General features: G+C 57.0%; 7 protein-coding genes across 7 annotated transcripts; 3 read left to right on the forward strand and 4 right to left on the reverse strand.

Annotated features, from left to right (window-relative positions):
* Positions 1-336: 336 nt before the first annotated feature.
* Positions 337-1,621, reverse strand: BKA78DRAFT_317587 (uncharacterized protein). Its single transcript, XM_066888725.1, has one exon. It carries the CDS (start codon positions 1,226-1,228, stop codon positions 761-763), a length of 468 nt encoding a protein of 155 aa, XP_066743763.1. The 5' UTR covers positions 1,229-1,621; the 3' UTR covers positions 337-760.
* A 136-nt stretch (positions 1,622-1,757) lies between these two features.
* On the forward strand, positions 1,758-5,979 carry BKA78DRAFT_156688 (uncharacterized protein). The gene is made up of 2 exons (XM_066883030.1): positions 1,758-2,616; positions 3,301-5,979. Exons 1-2 carry the CDS (start codon positions 1,875-1,877, stop codon positions 5,676-5,678), a joined length of 3,120 nt encoding a protein of 1,039 aa, XP_066743764.1. The 5' UTR covers positions 1,758-1,874; the 3' UTR covers positions 5,679-5,979.
* Positions 5,980-8,121: 2,142 nt separating this feature from the next.
* On the forward strand, positions 8,122-8,982 carry BKA78DRAFT_353924 (uncharacterized protein; the record flags this gene model as incomplete). Its single annotated transcript, XM_066891634.1, has 2 exons — positions 8,122-8,204; positions 8,256-8,982. The coding sequence occupies 2 exons, from the start codon at positions 8,122-8,124 to the stop codon at positions 8,980-8,982; spliced, it is 810 nt and encodes a 269-aa protein (XP_066743765.1).
* Positions 8,983-9,089: 107 nt separating this feature from the next.
* Positions 9,090-9,432, forward strand: BKA78DRAFT_156709 (uncharacterized protein). Its single transcript, XM_066883031.1, has one exon. It carries the CDS (start codon positions 9,196-9,198, stop codon positions 9,373-9,375), a length of 180 nt encoding a protein of 59 aa, XP_066743766.1. The 5' UTR covers positions 9,090-9,195; the 3' UTR covers positions 9,376-9,432.
* Positions 9,433-10,681: 1,249 nt separating this feature from the next.
* BKA78DRAFT_317592 (uncharacterized protein) lies at positions 10,682-12,559 on the reverse strand (the record flags this gene model as incomplete). The annotated part of the gene is made up of 1 exon (XM_066888726.1): positions 10,682-12,559. A coding segment is annotated over exon 1 (938 nt), but the record flags the coding sequence as incomplete, so codon positions are not given.
* Positions 12,560-13,583: 1,024 nt separating this feature from the next.
* On the reverse strand, positions 13,584-14,296 carry BKA78DRAFT_317595 (uncharacterized protein). Its single transcript, XM_066888727.1, has one exon. The coding sequence runs from the start codon at positions 14,117-14,119 to the stop codon at positions 13,802-13,804; it is 318 nt and encodes a 105-aa protein (XP_066743768.1). The 5' UTR covers positions 14,120-14,296; the 3' UTR covers positions 13,584-13,801.
* Positions 14,297-14,348: 52 nt separating this feature from the next.
* BKA78DRAFT_156758 (uncharacterized protein) lies at positions 14,349-15,891 on the reverse strand. Its single transcript, XM_066883032.1, has 2 exons — positions 14,579-15,891; positions 14,349-14,525 (listed from the first exon to the last, which is right to left on the reverse strand). Exons 1-2 carry the CDS (start codon positions 15,824-15,826, stop codon positions 14,436-14,438), a joined length of 1,338 nt encoding a protein of 445 aa, XP_066743769.1. The 5' UTR covers positions 15,827-15,891; the 3' UTR covers positions 14,349-14,435.
* Between the last annotated feature and the right edge of the window lie 2,287 nt (positions 15,892-18,178).

Below are 18,178 nucleotides of genomic sequence, written 5' to 3' on the forward strand. Positions count from 1 at the left end.
GTGGTGGCAAGCACTGTTGACACACAAAGATATACACCCCAAAACTCGTCGGTTTTTCCAGCACGCGCGACAGCGACTGCGGCGATGAATACAAGGAACACTGCCGCTTGAGGCATGAGCACTGGCAATGTCTTTCTCCTTCTGGCTTCTTTTTCATTTGATTTCCAACATGACAAAACTTGGTGAGGTAAGGATCGTGATTTTGCTTCTACACCTGCTGCTATTACCTGCTTGGCTATGCTGGCTATTCAATCCAACTTGCTCTCCATGAAATCAAAGCGCTTGGGTCTTGCTCGCCGTATTATCTCGCCATTACTTCCATGCCTCCTCCAAACCTGTGAACCCCATCCCATGATTGTACCCCACCATTTGCAGATGATGCCATCTCGTCCTCGACACGTTTGTTTCACCCTCTCCCCGAGCAAGCTAGCGCATTCCCCCTGCTTTGTTTGCTGACGCGACAACCTAACGCTTGACAAGACGCGCTACTTTGGCTCCCGCCGATGACTGCTGCTGGTGCTGGTGGTGGTCCAGTATGGCGCGGGAGCCGCACGCAGGATCTTTGACAGGGAATCCTTGCCGGCCTGAAGTCTGTCCTTCAGGAGGAGGAGAGGGGTAAGTTGACATCTGCCTTGCTTGTGTGGTATAGCTCTTGGATATGGATGTGTGCTTGGCTTCTACGGCTACTCGTTGGCGGTCTTCAAGAGGCATGGTCTGTGGAATGATGGTTCGGTCTGCTTTGAGTGTTGTCAGCTCGTCGTCAGTTTGAAGCAGAGGTGCCACCTTGCTGGAGGAATGCTCCACGGATCGCAAGTGCGTAAAGACGGAATGGCGCCGAGGCTCTCTGTTTGCCGTGTCCTACTCTCAACCACGGCACTCGATTTTCCGTCTCCGAATGCCCTGTTTTCGCTCCTTCAAGCAGCGTTGATCGAGTCCGCAGCCTCCTCGGAAGGTGATTGTCAAACGTCGTGCGCTCTGTCTTGCTTGCTTGTCCTCGGCCGCATCCCCTTTGCTGTTGATCTGAGGATTGGACGCGCTGTTGCCTGGGAAGATGAAATGAGTGCTTCGCAGCTCTTGTCGTCTGGACGGCATGGTTGTGCTTCTGGACCTCCGGGCGGTTCTGTAGCTTGGTGAGTGTCTGGATGGATGCTGCGAAATGCTGCTGCTTGGTCGAAAGCGGGCTTGGAGGTGACTCTGCATGTGGAAAGACTCGAGGTTTGCCAATCATTTTGACATTTGACCCTTATTAAGAAAGAATATAGTTGTCCATTCGTCTAGTTGTGAAATGCTGTAGATGATTCCGGGCTCATGTGTGTAAAAGCATGGTTTCCAGTAGCCTACTCCTTTCGTCGAAATGGATGCGAAAACACCGAGTCGAGATAGCCAAGACTGGTGTTGACAGATGTTGTCCCTGTCGTGCAGCCGTCATGACGAATTCTGGGTGACGCAATGCGGGGGAGAAGCCGAAGCCCGGATCCAGGCAAGTCATTCAGCTGGCGCGCTGCGCTGGGCCATGCGGCTCGCCAATAGAGCAGGGCCATGTGGTGATTGATGTCGCAGTTGTTGGCACGATAGCTACACGTAGTTGGCCTGCAGCCGCATCCTGCAAAAATCCCACGACACGATCTGAGTGGTGGTGAGCTGCTTGCACGTTCTGCTGCTCGGCACTAAACCCGTCTGGGGCTTAAGCGAGTCGCGGCGCACGGACCACTGTCGCAGCGATTTTCCTGTCGGTCGCGCCCGCGTTTCCTCCATCCGTCACCATCACACATCATCCCCATCCGCATCCCACATCCCCATCGCGATTTCCATCCATCACACCCGAATTGCGACCCACCCACTGTCTACACATCTTCTCCTACCCTTCTGCGACAATGGCGCCTCGCAAAGCGCCTCGCAACGTCATCCCCGACCAGAAGCCAAGCCCGCGAGCGACTCGTCTGCGCCCGCGTCGCGGCGTCGCCCAAGAAGTCGAGCAGCAAGCCCCTACTCCCGCGCCTTCCACCAAAACCTCTACCCGCACCACAACCCGCAAGCCTGCTGCAAAATCGACCGCTGCTCCCAAAGCTACGCCCAAGGCCGGTTCCAAGTCTTACAAAGTCACAAAACCTCGCGGCAAGACTGCTGCCAAGAACAGGAAGACGACGACAGACGACGCGCCCTCCGAACCCCTCGACACCGCAGACCCTGACGACGTCGCTACCACCGAAGACGCTCCTACCGACGCCCCCGCCGACCTCGTTACCACCAAAACTCCCTCCAAGTCGTCCAAAGTCGCAAAGACTCCCGCGAAGACTACCGCAAAGACCCCCTCCAAAGCCCGATCGTCCAAGAAAGCCAAGAGCTTCGAGCCTGAGCAGCAGTTCGTCCGCACGACCCGCCGAAGCGTCCAGCAAGGCTGGCAGTCGCCGTTGTCCGACCAGGCGCAAACCATCATCGGCCTGTTGCCCAAGAACCAGACCGAGCAGGAGAGCACCCCGCTTTCCATTGTCAACGAGTCGAACCAGCACGAGACGGACGAGAAGCAGAACGAGTGGTTCACTCCACGGTCGCCGGCACCTTATGCTTCTGCACAGAAATCGGCCCAGAAGTCGACTGAAAAGTCGAAAAACAAATGTGAGCACACAGTTTCTTCTCGTCTTTTAGACACTCCTTTGCCGGCGTTTATGCCTGCCCCATCACTCTCTTCCCCTTATTGCCCGTCGTCAGTTAGTCAGATTGCCGGAGTCCAGGCCACGCCTGGACGGATGGCGCAGACCATGTCGGCGGTGAGGAGAGTTCACTTTGGGGAGGCAGCGCCGGCCGGCGCCAGCAAGGAAGTGGTTTTTGGTTCTCCGGAGCCAAAGGAGGCTCACAACAGTTCCCCGGCCTCCACTCCCGCCAAAGTCTCCACCCCACCAAGGGTGGACTCGCCAATGCTCTCCGCCGTCCCGGCCCCCGGCGATGGGTCTCCAGCCCTCGCCAGCTCCCCACCGGCTGCCGCCCTGTTCCCGCCGCAGTCGCCCTACGAGTACGCGCCCGTCCCTGCCTTACCCAAGGCGGACGTGGTGGCGGTGCTCGACCAGCTGAGGGAGCTGCGGGACTCCGGGATCTCGCAGGCGACATTTCTGGATCGGGCCTCCAGGATGTTGGGTGGCCGCGCCGTGCCCATGAACGTCGTGGCAGAGTTGATGTACGACAACGTGCATGGCTCTGCCATGTCGGAGCCTGACGACGACGACATGAGCATTGGGTGGTCCCAGGTGCCGGAGGACAACTACATCATGTCCGATTCGGAGGCTGATTACAGCTTTTTAACAGCAACCGCCGGAGACGAGGACGAGCTCCCAGAGTCATCTCTGGGGCAACCCGACGACGACGACGAAGAAGCCATGAGCGATGGCAGCGACGAGGCCACAGACGGCCAGGACGACGAAATGGACGACGACGAAGTCGCCGACGCCGAAGCCGAAGCCCACGCCGACGCCGACGCCGCCTCCGCCGAGGGAACGCCTCGCCCAGAGACGCCGCCCGAAGAGCCCGCCGCCCCGACCACGCCCACGTCCAATTACTACCTCGCTGGCCTCTTCAACACCGGGAAGAGCATTTTCAAGAAGATCAATCCATTTGGATCGAGGACTCCTGCTCCAGCCCCGACGTCGCCAACCGTAGCCCGCTCGTCGCGCAGGCCTGGCCCGGTCACTCCACGAATCAAGAACGCAGATGAGAGACACAGCCTGGCAGAGGCCAACAAGGAAAAGAGTGACCAGATCCGTCGCGAGAAGGAGGCGCAAGCAGCACAGGCTCAAGAGGCTGAGGAAATTGCCCAGCAGCAGACCGATGACACGCGCAGGTGGAGTATCCCAGCCCACCCTCCAGGCCTTCGCGGCTACGGAGTAGTCGAAGAATATTTCGACATGGATGACGCCACGCTCGATGAAAGATACCCTTACAAGCGCAAAACCACAGCTGATGAATCATCTCCCGTGATGACGCCCGCCACGAAACGCCGCAAGGTGTTTGAAGAACTGGAGAACGAAGATCCTCGTTTTAAAGAGCCCATTGCCGTTGACACTGCTTTCGACGTCGAGCGCGCCGAAGAAGATCTTGAAGGTACCTTGCGGCGTCCCAGGAACGCGCTCCGCCGTCACTTCGAGCGGACGACTGGCAAGGACCTTGGCGACAAGCACCACCAAACCAAGATCCAGCATCACGAAAACTCCTTCAGCCGTTCGCCTCTTCGCGACAGCCAGTCGTCAGTCAACAGGCGTCGCTCGAACGACGCTCAGCAATCGTCGCCATCCACCATCTACCGAGGCTCGACTTTTGCTGTTCCCGGCGATCCAGGCTACAAGTCCAATGTCTTCAAGTCTTCGGACATGCAAATCTCGGCCGAGCAGAGGGAGCAGACGTCCAAGCGCGAGGATCGCACAAAGCGCAGCTGGTGGAAGAAGATCCCCCGAGCAGACATGAAGGCTCGTGCCAAAGAAATTGTCGTGAGTTGGAACGAGACTGGGGAGATCTCCGCAGAAGACAAAGAGTACTTCGAGATTGCCGAACGCAGATGTGGCCACATCAAGGGATCCGGCAGCTTCTGTTCTATCGATTTGGAGACTGATGACGAGAGCGACTCTGAGACCGAGGCGGATACCGACTCTTCCTTCGAAGCCGAGCCTGTTGCATCCACTGGTCCCAAGCAAGCCAGTCCCATCATGCCTGTAGTTCCTACTCCTGCAGCCACCACTCCAGCAACTCCAGCTGCCAAGAAGCCACTCACTGGCATTCTCAAGAAGCCTGCTTCTGCCATGGTCCCGCCACCTACACCAAAGCCTGCCAACGCGCAGCTTCCCACCCCGACTGCAGCCCCAGAAACCCCCAAAGCTGCCGTGAGCCAATCGCCCGCTAAGAAGCAGCCTGACCTTTCTCTCCACCCGTCAACCACTCCCTCGAAGGAGCAAGTTAACCTTGATCCTGATTCCGCTCTCGATCGCGTCCGCAAGCAGGCGGAGAAGCACAAGCCCGGTAGATCCACGAAGATGTCCCAAATGATGCGCGTTGCTTCCTCGCCCCTTCAGCCTTCGTCACCTGTTCAGACTGCGGGTGAGACTGAAAACCCCTCGCCTGTGCAGTCTACGGGCGAGACTGAAAACTCCATGTCAAAGTCCCTCATCACTCAGGGCACAGATCTGCCCGCTGTTCAGGACGACCCGGCGAGTGCTTTCAAGCACTACCAACCTTTTGTGCCCACTTCCGGCTCGCTGCCTTGGAGCAGCCCCATGGCGTCTCCTGGTTCGCCCTGGAGCACCACCTACGGCCAGGCGACCAGCAAGCAACCTGCGGAAACGTCTCGTCTCGCGGGCAACGATAGGGCAGCTGGCGAGAACTACAAGGAGGTATTCCGAGATATTATTGAAGAGGCCGAAGGCACCTCCCCGACTCCCAGCCAGAAGAGAAAGAGGTTTGAGGAAGAGTCGGATGCGAAATGGAGTGACAACAAGAAGCCGAAGACTTTGCCGATCACGGACAAGGTTGATGAGCAGGTATACAAGGCCCGGTGTGATTTCCTTACTGCACGCGAGAACAGACTTACCGCAGCTTGCCCTTCAGATGCGTTGAACTCTTTCATTTCTTCGAAATGCCGGGCCAGGTATGAAGCCAACTGGCATGCTCTTCTGGCCCGCAAGTATGCAACCGCTTGATTTCTCGCCTTCTTCATTTCCATTGATGCTTTCGGTACCCTCATAGCATCAGGCGGCGTTGCATTGCTCATCAACCAAGGTCTGCGAAAATACCCTCTTCTTGTACATTAGCTTTTCTTCTTGCTTTGAGCGTCAGCATGGTGTTGGGGGCCGGCTTGTGCCGGGTAATGGTTTACGAGTACAGGCCAGATTTCTTCTTCCGCACGCACACTTCAGCGGCTGGCCTTTTGCTTTTTTCGACTTTTTTGCTTTTTGCTTTTTTTGCTTTTTCCAAACACCCTTTACTGCTCTCTCTCTCGGCTCGGGCTTCGTGGTTGGCCTTGGAGTCGGGTTCCGTTGGTTGAGCTCGGAATTGGTAAGTTTGACACTCTCCGTTTGTTTCGACTGAGCTAACCCTTTTCAACAGTCAAATCATCGGCGGCTTGCACCCTTTTAACGCTCGAGTCTTGGTTCTGAAAGACCGGGCCTGAGGCCTTGCCTACTTGCGCTCTTGTACACATTTTGCTTGCTCGTCTCGCTACTCGTAAGTTTCAGACGATCTCATTGTTGGAGTGGTGCTAACATGAACAAGCCTTTTGCTCATCGATCTCAGTTCTTGTTGCTCAAAGACTGAGCGTGCGGTCTCCTCTTACGCGCTTCACCCCTTTCCCGGTCCGTCTTGGTTCGGTCACTCTGGTTCGGTTCTCCCTGTTTGATTCCATTGCAGTTTTGTTGCGTATTCTCAACTCTAGTTTTTCTTTGACGCTTCCCCTTCGAGGTTCCACGGAACAGGAATAACACGCTGACGGCGACGTGCGCTCTTGCGCTCTTGCTCGTGCGTGCCTGTTTTGGTGGGTACCCTTTCCTTTGGGATCGAGGATGACTTCAGCACCAAGCCAACGGCGTGCATTGCACGCCAACTGGTAGAGTGCGGGTCTAGATTCTGGAGACTGGTCCTTGCATCTGTCACATTTCAACTCATGAAGGCTCGAGGACTCCTCTGACCGTAAGACGCTGAGGCGCATGGTTCGAGGTGGTTCTTGGGTGGCTCTGGAGTACACTTCTCATACCTTAAGTCGCTGAGGCGCCGGTTCCTGGTCGTTGCTCTGGGGTGGGATTGTTTTGAGGTGTGCTGAGCGGGACATCGTTGGAGTCGCAGACGGGAAAATCTGGGGAGCAGAAAACAAAACGGGCTCAGTGTCGTCGACTTTGGACCGCCAAGTGCCTATGGCCAATTCATCATCCGGTTCTCTCAATACGACAAGCGCGCGCACATTTACACATTCACCGACCGAGCAAACGAGCAAGCAAACTTCCCTACCAACGTCTACAAACCCCACGACGCCCTTCCTCTCTCAAGCCCCTTCCCAATACCGAGCAAGCACCTTCAGGCGCATAATCTCTTCGGCCTCACTCACAACGCCGACCCTGTACAACCGCGTCTCTGTCACAACCGCACTTCCTTGAGCGCCCACTTCTACCGGGCGACTGCCACCACTACTGTCGATCGAACATTATCGGGCGCATACCACATACCATCGAGCGCCTATTGGCAGGGGTTTTTGAGAGAACGCCTGCCCGAAAATCCACAAAAAAGCGGACATCGCGGAAGCCAACCTCTATAGGGCGACTGTCAATACTACTGTTCTTCGACAACCGGGCGCATACCACATGCCATCGAGCGCCTAATGGCAGGGGTTTTTGAGAGAACGCCTGCCCAAAAAATCATATTCACGAGCGCACCACGACTCCCTCACGACTTGCGTCTGCATTTTTGCACGGCATTCGAGCATTCTGAGCGAGCATCATCTGTCACAGTACGACGAGCACGGGTCACGGCGTTTTTGCTTTTTTGCTTTTTGCTTTTCTCGCCACTCAAGCTGTACAACAGCGAGTGAGCACTTGGGTGGATTCTGGTTGAGCATGGGTGGATGGATTAACGGGTCGGCGTTTTTGAGCGGGAAAGGATTGATTCGGGTTTTCGGAGCGATTGAAGGAGTTGAAAAGGAGACAGGTTGGGTTTTGATCGGAGAAAGGGATCAGTGGTTTGAGCCATACGGCGACCACCAAAAAGGGTACATGTGTGGCGATTGGGATGTATTGGGCTCGAATTCAAATCACCGTCGAGGGCGAAGGGATGAGAAAAGGTAGTATAGCTATGAAACCCCGAAGAAAAAACTCCAAAAGCCATTGATTGTGCTGTTGATTCGTGATGGCTGCTTGACGATGAGGAGGGGGTGATAGGGATATACGATGGAGGGCGTGATACGTGCTTTGGGGCATGGAAAACACTGGAGACATTAACCAACTCGGTATTTTTGAACATTCAGAAAGAGGGAGGTCGTTATTTGATATCATTGAAGCCAGGAAGACGCAGCAGATGTCGTCAACATCCCTGCCTCTGGCCCGTGCCTAGATAGCTACATCAGACGTCAGACGTCGGCTCTCGCAAATCGCAAACACCATGGAAGACGGCGACGACGATATACCGACGGTCACGGTGCTCATTCTGGGCGAGCCGGGCGTCGGTAAGTCGACATTTCTCTCGTACGTAAACCGAACTGCATCCACGGGCAAATATACTGACAACGAGGGCAGCCGACTAACTCACGGCGAGCACGTCACGCCCGCACCACCACCGCGCTTCTCTTCGTCCTCGTCCTCGACCTCCCTCAAGACCACGCCGCCACCCCCTCCCTTCGCCTCATCCGCCTCTCTCCCCCCTCCCTACACCCCCTCGCCCATCTCCCCCCTGCCCGACGCCGCCCAACCCGTCACCATCAACCTAGTGCTCCGCGGCCGGCGCTACCGCCTGCGCTTCTTTGACACATCGTCGCCAACCCCTTTCCCGTCGCTCAGCCCCGACGTGCTCGTCCTCGCATTCGACGTCTCGCGCCGCAGGACGCTGCTCGCCCTGCAAGCGCGCTGGCTCCCGCTCGTCGATGCCACGCCCGGCTTGAATGCGGACGAGCGCGCCGCCGTGCTGGTGTTGGGGCTCAAGCGGGACAGGCGCGGTGTCGAGAGCTACAGAGACGACGAGGCAGGGGATGACAGGGAAGGCGGAGGAGGGGTGCGGGGAGGTGATGCGGATGCGGATGGGGAAGGCGATGGGGATAGGGACACGAATGACGGGGGCGGAGGCGGCAGTGTGATGCCGCACGAAGCCGTCGCCGTCGCGCAGGCCATGCGCTGTGACCGGTACGCCGAGTGCAGCGCGCGCACGGGCGAGCTGTGCGGGTTGGTTGTTGAGGATCTGGCGAAGATGGCGGCGGCGGCCGTGGAGGAGAGGGGAGGGAGGACGCAGGGCGGTTGTTGCGTCATGTAGGGCATAAGAGTAGGGATAAATGATGAAGAAAAAGGAGAGTGGAGATATTTGGGGAGAAACGATGATAATGGGGGAGAGATGCCGCAGTGAGAGACTGGGAAATAAAGAAAGAGGGGGGTTGGAAGAGGGTGCAACCAAGACACGACGAGATGATGTGTGGAAGATACATATCTGCACGGTGACTTAGCACTCACTGCTCATCGCTCATGGTGGATGAGGAAGTTCGCAAGAGTCGAAGTTTCGGAGAGAGGGGGGAAAAAGAACATGCAGTCAACCAAGGTCGACGCATCACACGCTCCAGCCTCTGTTGCTGGTCACCGACATTGCGCAGCTGCAAAACAGCCTGCACCGCATCACGTGCTGTGGTCAAAGATTGAGATCGAGGACCCTTAGGTCGACGAGCACTGCGACTTATTGCCGTTGCCGCTGCGGCTGCTTTGAGCACCACCAGAAACCTACCTGGAGCCCGGTCATGTGCCGTGGTCGATGTTTGGGATCGAGGACCCTTAGTTTGGCGAGCACTGCGACTTCCTGCTGTCGCTGTGCAGTGCAGGCGCGCTGGGTGTGGCCTCCTTAGGCTGCAGCGCGTCACGTGGCATGGTCGACGTTTGGGACCGAGGACCCACAAACCGGCAGGCACTGCGACTTCTTACCGGCGTCGCTCTGCCTCCAGCACCACCCGCCACCCACCTACCTGGCGGCCGGTCATGTGCCGTGGTCGAAGATTGGGGTCGAGGACCCTTAGGTTGACCGGCACTTCGCATTCCTGCCATCGCCGCTGCGTCGAGCGAGCGTCGGCACCACAGAGCAGCTAGCCACCTCGTTCTTCAAAGTCGCGAGCACCCCCAACCTACCTGGCGGCCGGTCATGTGCCGTGGTCAAAGAATGGGATCAAGGCCCCTTACGCCGGCAACACGTAGATTTCGTTGGTGCTGAGGTGCCCGCGCCGTCGTCACCGCGCCTTCGAGCCTGGAAGCGCCGCGAAGCTGACTACCTGTCTACCTACCTAAATGGCTGGAGGTGCTGCCAGGCCGGCGGATTGACTGACTGCACCGTCTCATCACGCACTTACGCACTTCATCTTTTGGACGCACAGCAGAGAAAGGCTTGAGACAGCTCTCCCATCTTTCGTTGCTTGAGAGTCTGTGGTTTGTTCAACATTTGCTGTTGGCTCTCTGCATTTTCCATGCTCATTATAGCGCTGCGGTTTACAACTAAAGCAACTCATTATCATCTTCTAATTTCTTCCACTCGTGTCTCGTCTCGTCCGTTTAACATTGAATCATTAAGTTCCCACTTTCCACTTCAACTTCCAGTCTTATTTCCGTCGGCTTTGTCGTCTGACGTATACTTCCGTACACGGCGAGTTGGATGCTCTTGACGCACTCACACTCGCAATCCCCCGGCCACTAATGCTGCTCCTGGTTTAGAAAACGTTAAAGAGACGTCTGACGGATAAGCCAGTCTTTGGCTACATCTTTGCTTTGATTACGTGCTTCAAAGTTTGAACCGACGTTGAAGACCAACTTTGAATAATGCGCCGATTTATTTCACCACACCTTGCACAAACGCATATTATTCTTGCCACACTACTCCCAAAAACATCAAGACGACGGACAAAAAACCAAACCCCCATCAAATACTCTCCCCAGCCTCTCCCTCCCATCCCCCCCATCGCCCCTCATACCCGCCCTCAACCTCCCAATCACCAATCCCCACTCACTCGCTCCCGTCCATCCCCAAATCCTCACACAGGCACCGCGCACCCCCTCCCCATCTTTAAATATCCCAAAGTTTAGACTACTTACAACAAAAAACAGTCCATCGTGGTGCAGTGGTATAGCGCGCCAATCCTCGCCAGTGCCAGACGTCCGAGAGCCACAGTGCCAGAGACTTAGCTGACTGACGTGCGGCCTTCCGCCTAAAGTCGGGGGGACCTTAACACGTTCGAGTACGGATTGGAGACTCGAGTTCGATTCTCGGCGATGGAAGATGTGTTTTTGCTTTTGGTTTTACTGTGGGCTTTTTGGCGAACAATTGGTTTTGTGGGAGAGTGGTGGTGGTTTTGTTCGGTGTTTGTGTTTGGCTCGCTGGTTGAAGCAACTGGGATTTTGGCGGTGGCTACATTCGCCCGCAGTGGGCACCTTGATTTTCAATTGTGAGGAGGCTGGTGTGCGGAGTCCGCATTCATTCATCTGCTCTACGCCAGTCCACACCGACGACCCACCGTTGCTTGTCCCCGCTGCCGCCACTCCCCCTCGCGACCTCGACATCCCAACTCGGCGCCACGACGCGCACCTCATCGCCCTCACCCAAAGCCGCTCTCTGAACGCTCCCCTGCCCCTGTCCGACCAACAACGCCCGCACTTCTTCACCCTGACCCAGTCCATCCTCGCCACCAGCGGCAACGCCAGCCAGCAAACGCCAGCGATTTGCATTTGCGCTAACAGCCTCAGCCCCAGCCGCGACCACAAACCTCGACGATTGCGACTTCTGTGCAGAGAAGTTGCCGCAATGCCCATGCCCGACGCCGAGGATCCAGCCGCGCACCGTCTCGGCCATGCCTCCCGGCACGAACTTTTGGTTGCGGCGGTGCGGCGAAAAGGCCTCGGGGAGCGGTGTCTCAGCGGCGGCATTCCCGTCGGGTGCTGAGGTGCTGGCTGACTGCCGCGAGGTGGGAGGGAGGCGGAAGGGGTTGCGGGGGCGAGATAAGGTTGTTGTTGATGTTGACGGTGGTGCGGATGCGTCTGTGACGGTGGGTCCGACCGAGTACTCACGCTCCGAAGCTGCGGTGCTGGGCTTGAATCGTGAGGGTCGCGCTGCTGTGCGTGGGGGGCTTTTGAGGTTGGGCAATGCTGTTGGCGGGTTCATGGGGGTTGGATCTGGATTGCCCCCCAAGTCGCGATGAGGTGGTCGCCGTGGTGTTGTGTGTTCCCATTCTGCTGTGCCGATATTTGACGTTTGGACGGCCTCTGCCCATTGGGGAGATAGTCGTCTGCGTTTGGACGGATGGTCGTCGCCAAAATCCGCATCTGACCGAAAAGGCTGGGTATATGCATTGTCTTGGGCAGGAGTGAAGCGTGGCTCGACGCTTTCGACAACAGCCTGCGACTCGGAGTCAAACAGCATTTCATCGTCCTGGTCTCCTTTTTCTTCAGGTTCGCCATCCTGCGGGAACGAGTCCTCAATGCTGTCCTTCCTGTTGAATCTAGGCGCAAATTGTTGCGATGCAGATGGAACATTTCTAGATTGGGTCGAGGTCACGTCGGCGCCATGACCAGACCGCCGCAGAGAGGCCGAGAAACGCGGTGTGGGCTTAAATTGTGAGGAAGGCACATCGTTGCGAGGTGCGACTGAAGCTGGAGTATGCGGAGATGACGGCGGTGCCTCACGGCGCAAAGAGGATGGTGGGGCCTTGTGTGAAGTTCTTGTGTCACGCGGTGGTCTGAAGCGGTGAGGAGAGGGCGTCTACGGTGGCATTGGTTAGCTAACTTGGTTTTCTCACGATGGGCGCGTCTTACCACAGGAGGAGGCATGATGGTGGTGGACAACCGAGACAGACTGGAGATTGCTGGAGGTGCGATGACGTCGAGGCCTGCCTGAGGCATGTAAGGCGCGCGACTACGCGTCTCCCTCGGACGGACCTCTCCTCCCTCCCTCCCTCCCTCCCTTCCGCCCAACCTTCTGCTCATTATCTCCCGTGTTTTTGCAAAACATCCGACAGCTTAATTCCAACCATCGACCAATGACCACCTACGCTCATCTAGATCTCGCTGATAGCCGCCCAAGATGATCCCCGACGGCTCAACGTCTCGAACCTAACCTTGATACCCAATCTGTTGCTTCTACCAATGCGTGGCTTACAAGTCGAGATAGGCAGCCAAGCGTACAGACGATACGAAGACGGCGTACAACCACAAGATGCTCGCCATGACTTGCAACCTTTCGCTGCTCGGCCGTCCAGCACATCCAGATCCAGATCCAGACGTCTGTGTTGGCGTGCTCGACGTCTTTGCTCCGGTGGCTCCCTCAGAATGCTGTCCGACAACCAGTCATCAGCACAAGAGCCGACGACATGTACCAAGCTTCCAAGCAAGATCCTATCTACCAATGGCGTCGTTGTTGCGCTCAGCTTGTCAGCCCCATTCCTCATCGCCGTGGCCGTGACCATGGCCCCCAACGGCAAACTCCCAGCGCCAATTGCAGCAGTGACTGGCACTGTAGACGACGCATCGCCATCTGCACCAGCCACGGCCGCTTGTGTCGTTCCCGACCAAGTCGTCTCTCGTCAGCCACGGCCCTGCATGTCTCGATTCCTCATTCCTGCTTCTTCACCGCCACACTTCCCACTCACCAACGGCCGCAGGGCCTGCCTCAAATAGCAACAAACGCCGCAAGTTGCCCAAAAGAAAGGAAAAATGTGACTCACCTCGTCTCTCCCACAGCACGCAGCTTGGCCATTGCTTCCATCCTTTACACCACCCCCTGTCCCTGTGCAAGCCCTCACCGTCCCGCCTGCACAGCACACCTCGCCCTTGTCGGGCCGGAAGCAGGTGTACGTCGGCCACTCGCCGCCGCAGAAGCGCACGCCCTCACCGCGCCGTGCGCAGCATGCGTCGCCGTCGTCCGTCCGCACGCAGCTCCAGTCGGCCGTCGTCGCGGTGGCGGCTGGAGCGAGGCTTGGGGACGCCGTCTTCGCGGTTGTTTGTGACGACGTTCCAGGGCTGTTGGATGACCCTGCGATTCCCGGGCCCTGTAGCAGTTGAAGCCAGTCGTCTGTGAGCAACAGGAATACTGGGGAAGTGCTAGGCGGACGGAATCAGTCTCGACGTACCACGCTCCCACAGCAACCGTCCCCGTCTGATGTTCCCTGGCCTCGATAGCAGTACGTTCCGTCGGCGCAGCACGTCTGGCCCAGACTCGGGTCGAAGCAGGTGTCGTTGCCGCAGTAGATGGCGTGAGGCCCGAAGCAAGCGGCGCAGTCGATGCTCGAGACGCCGCTGTTGGAGTCGCACAAAACCTCGTCGATGTAATATTGTGCAAGTGTTGGTGGTGTGGTGATGAGGAGGAGCAGGAGAAGGAGAAGAGGTGAGCAGGCCATGATGTTGAGATGCGAGACGTAATGGTGAGTTGTCATGGAATTTGGGAGCGGCCGGGGGAGAATTTCTACATTGTGATGGGAAGAGGGACGCTATGTAAAAACACTTCTATTCAGTACCTCTTTCGGCTTGCTGCTATGATTGACCGAAACTGTCTCGCACGCCCGCATAATGTTTTGTTGGAGAGCTGGGAGCTCGATCATGGCGTCTATTCAGTAAGTGACGGTGCTTTAGCTGTCAAATGAGCACGTACCAAGCAGCTAACGAGGTGATAGAAGGCAATGGCATTGGTATCTCGGGTATATCAAACACGACATGAAGGGCACTCCGCCCGTCTCTAAAAGGGACGCAACATCATCCAGACACCCTCAAAACTCCTACCTCCGCACATTCTTCATCCTCGCCTTCTCGGCCTGCATGGCGCGCTCCAACCGCGCGGCCGCCCTCTCGCTAATCTTGTCGTCGTCGCCGACATTTCCCTCGTCGGCGGCCGCCGCCCTCTCCTTCTCCTCCCACCACACCTCGCACCACCAGCAGAGGCAGTGGTCGTAGTCCTCGCCAAACTCGAGCCGATACAGCTCCTGGGTGTCGCGCCAGCCGTCGCCCAGCACGGCCGCCTCGATCGAGTCGTCGTGGTTGATGAAGCGCCCCGCGAACGCCCGCGTCGCCGCGTCGTAGCGCGCCGGCGAGCACAGCGCCGTGTGCCACGCTATGTCAATGTGCAGCGTCGGTACGAGCACAGTGTCGGGGGGATGCCGTGCGAAGAGGAGGAGGAACCGGTGGTACCGCCGCACGGCCAGGGATAGCGTCCGCGCGGCCGCTGGTGAGTGCACCCAGTTCTGACAGCCCATCTTGTCCCAGAAGGCTTCTTGGCGCGAGATTGCCGGCAGCAGCAGCGAGAGCGATCCGTGGTGCGCCTCGTAGGCTTGCAGCAGCGGCGTGTACTCGTAGGGTTGCACGCCCAGGGAGGCCAGGCTAAAGGGTTGGGGTGATGAGGTGGCGGCGGCCGACGAAGACGACGAAGAAGAAGCGTCTGCCAGATGCGAGTGGGCCAGTTTCTCCAGAAACGTGCGCGTCAGCGGGTCGTGGATCTTGTCGCGCTGCAACGAGGCCAGCAGGTCGGCCTCGAGCCCCGTCTTTTGCTGGAACGCGTCCTGGGCTTCGGGCGTGAGCGCATACGTGTTGGTGTTGGCGTCAATGGCGCGGTGGACGGCTTTCCAGGGGAATTCGACTTGGAGCAACGCCTCGTGCGCGTCGTCGCGGCCACACAGCGCCTTGTACTTGCGCGGCATGAGAAGGTACGTGTGAAACACCATGAGCACATCGAGCGGCGGCAGCGTCTTCTTCGTGATCTGCGGCACCGCGCCGTCGGGCGAGGTGTCGAGGATCTTGGGGAGGGCGTCCCACCACTTGCCGAAGCGCAGCACCGCGAGCGTCAGGTACGTGTTCCACGCCGCCTGGGCCCTGGCGCTGCGCTTGCGCTTGGTGACGACGCCGAAGCTGTACGGCTGGCGGAGGTTGAGGGCGTGGGCCACGATGTGTGACTTTTGGACGCGGGACTTGGTCGTTTGGAACGCCTCCAGCAGCTCCAGGTGCACGGCGCATTCGGCTGGTCTGGGAAGTGGCTCTTCGACCGTGGGAGTCTCTGAAGAGGGCGGAGATGCTCGTCCAAGGGGCTTGAAGAGGGAGGGGGTCGTGGATGGTGAGGTCGTCACGTGAGGCGTTGATGACTTGATGTTGAACATTTTGTAGGGCTTTTTGAGATGACTGCCGACGGGTTAGCTGGTGTGTAGGTGGTAGTGCAGAAGAGACTTACTGTACGTTTTTTGGACGTGGCTCCTGTTGCATGTCATATGGGGTGGTTCGAGAGTCATGAGGAGTTGGCAAAATAGGCGCGCGCGTCGACAAGCCTGAGCATAGCGAAGTGAGGTGAATTATTTGAAGAGCACCGGGGCCTTGCAGGGAACTGAGACAGGGCTATGATGGGTGAGCTTATTCAGGAAAGAGTTACGGCGGTGGCTGAGGGCTGCGAGGGCTTTCGATGACAAGGCTGACAGCGATTCTGCCTCTTGTTTGAGGTGCAGCGAGCGCGGCGGTTGGGTTGGTGCTGGTAAGAGTGGCGAGCAGCATGCTGAAGGGCAAGGTACATGTATTTGTTTGGGTCAGGACAGGGAAGCTGTTGAGGGTTTGAAACATGGTTGGATGCAGACCGATGTTCTTCCGCTGCTCTCTTCCTTTCCATGGCTTCCGGTTGTCCATCCACCTCAGTCTTCAACACCTCACCACACTCACTCCCGTCTGGTACAGTACCACCGCCGGCACCGCTATCTCTTTCATTTCTGCCTCGGCTCCCGCGACATGCTCATGCCTATCCCACCTCCCTTGACTCCCAACCTCATGGCGCGCTCGTGCTTATCTGCGACCATGGAAGCATGTACAACATCGTCGTCTGCAGATCCCATTTCCAGCAGCGGCCCGCCTGACATCACTTCGGTGCTCGCGCAGTCAAGGCTGAAGTTTATTCATGTCTCGCACCTGCTCGTCCACCCATATCCGGGCTCCAGCGCTGCCTCTCCGGGATGCCGCCTTGTCCCATTGCTACCCAGTCATCATCGCTCTTCGCCCCGGCCGTGGGCCACGAAACGCAAACTGGAACAAGAAGCTTGCGACCACCGTGATGATCCTCGGTTTGCGGTCCCTTTTGCGCAGACGTTGCGAAAATCCCGCAATCTCTACCCATCCCAGCAACCCTGACCCTCCTGTACCAGACGACTGGAAAAAAAGCGTGTTTGCAACATTTAACAACGACGAGCATCAAGGGAGTCCGAACCTGGTATTTGTTAATTGGTGCGGGTCTTCCCGCCTTTTCTGGCCAAAGATGGCCAAAACAGTACGATTCCGTCCACGCCTTGTTTCCTAAGCGGGACGGATAGCTGTCGTTCGCATGCGCCTCGGCAATCTCGAACCCGTTCTTATGAACGCTCCTCGTACGGCTTCAGAAGTTCCTCGTACTTCTCACAGGCAGCCGCATGTGAACCCGCTGCTTCGGCAGCTGTCGAGGTCCTCTACTTTCGGCGCACCAAACAGACTCCATCGTCCAACGCATCGCACCAAAGCCAAGGGTGCAGTCTTTTGCGACTGCCAAGTCAAGTTAGCCCACTTCCTTGGCGTCGGGACCGGTTTCTGGCTCTAAGAAGCCGTTGAAGCTTAGCCTGTGGGTGCTAAGGCCGCACTTTAACATGTTTTATTCTGAAACCCTGAATTTCAACGACTCGTTGGAACAGACCACTTTCTTGGAGACGCCAAAAGATTTCTTTTTGCTGATCTTTTGGGGATGGCTTGGCTCGCGCAATCGAGCCCCGCACTCTCGTTGCTCAACAATTTGAGACTAATGGCTCGCTAGCGGTGTTGAATGAACACCATGCTGAAATGCCTCACGAGAATGGTTTGCTAGTCCTCCACGTTGCTAACGCGTCGACATATCAACCTTGTTGGAAACCCGAGCCCAAGTTTCAATTGCTGCCTGCGATCATTTTCAGGATCGAAACTGCCGAGATTTTTCTCTCGAGCTAAGTAGACACCGCTTCAGCATGTCCTCAACAGGAAATTCGAAAACATTTCCCATCTTGTCGTTCTCCGTCGTTCCTCATACATTCGAAACAGAAGGAGCGCGTATCGTTGACTGGCGCTTTTGAAACATCTTTCGTACTCCCAGTCCCTACTACTTGATATTCTCGACATCACGATAGTCGCCACAGAGTTTTGGCCATACGTCGATTCGACTTTATTTTGCCGATTTCTTGTCACTTTTCAATCACACGCAGCAGTTCATGGAACAGCAAACGTCATACTCCATCTCCGGAGCTCGGAATTGCCGTGATGATGTGCATTGGGCTGGCCAATCACAGGTTGCCTGCCACGGCATTTGGTTCCGCTTCGTCATCACTGCAGCGTGCCAGACTGGCGGCTCAAAGTGCTACAACACTTCCAGTCGCTTTGGATAAGCAACCGGACCCGCAAATACTCATCTATCAACCAACCAGCAATTTATTATATGGTGGTGGAGCTTTGGAAACTGCAGATTGCGGGGAATCTGT

The sequence above is a fragment of the Phyllosticta capitalensis genome, assembly GCF_038381095.1.
Source record: "Phyllosticta capitalensis strain CBS 128856 chromosome Unknown BKA78scaffold_6, whole genome shotgun sequence".
NCBI lineage: Eukaryota > Fungi > Ascomycota > Dothideomycetes > Botryosphaeriales > Phyllostictaceae > Phyllosticta > Phyllosticta capitalensis.

Bases quoted from the DNA above. Each gene is read 5' to 3' on its own strand.
- BKA78DRAFT_317595 (XM_066888727.1), bottom strand. From the start codon at position 14,119: ATGACAACTCACCATTACGTCTCGCATCTCAACATCATGGCCTGCTCA.
- BKA78DRAFT_156758 (XM_066883032.1), bottom strand. From the start codon at position 15,826: ATGTTCAACATCAAGTCATCAACGCCTCACGTGACGACCTCACCATCC. The intron at 14,526-14,578 runs GCGGCGGCCGCC...GATTAGCGAGAG, and splicing joins GGTGGGAGGAGAAGGAGAGG to GGCGGCCGCGCGGTTGGAGC.
- BKA78DRAFT_156688 (XM_066883030.1), top strand. From the start codon at position 1,875: ATGGCGCCTCGCAAAGCGCCTCGCAACGTCATCCCCGACCAGAAGCCA. The intron at 2,617-3,300 runs GTGAGCACACAG...GCTTTTTAACAG, and splicing joins TGAAAAGTCGAAAAACAAAT to CAACCGCCGGAGACGAGGAC.
- BKA78DRAFT_156709 (XM_066883031.1), top strand. From the start codon at position 9,196: ATGAGGAAGTTCGCAAGAGTCGAAGTTTCGGAGAGAGGGGGGAAAAAG.
- BKA78DRAFT_317587 (XM_066888725.1), bottom strand. From the start codon at position 1,228: ATGATTGGCAAACCTCGAGTCTTTCCACATGCAGAGTCACCTCCAAGC.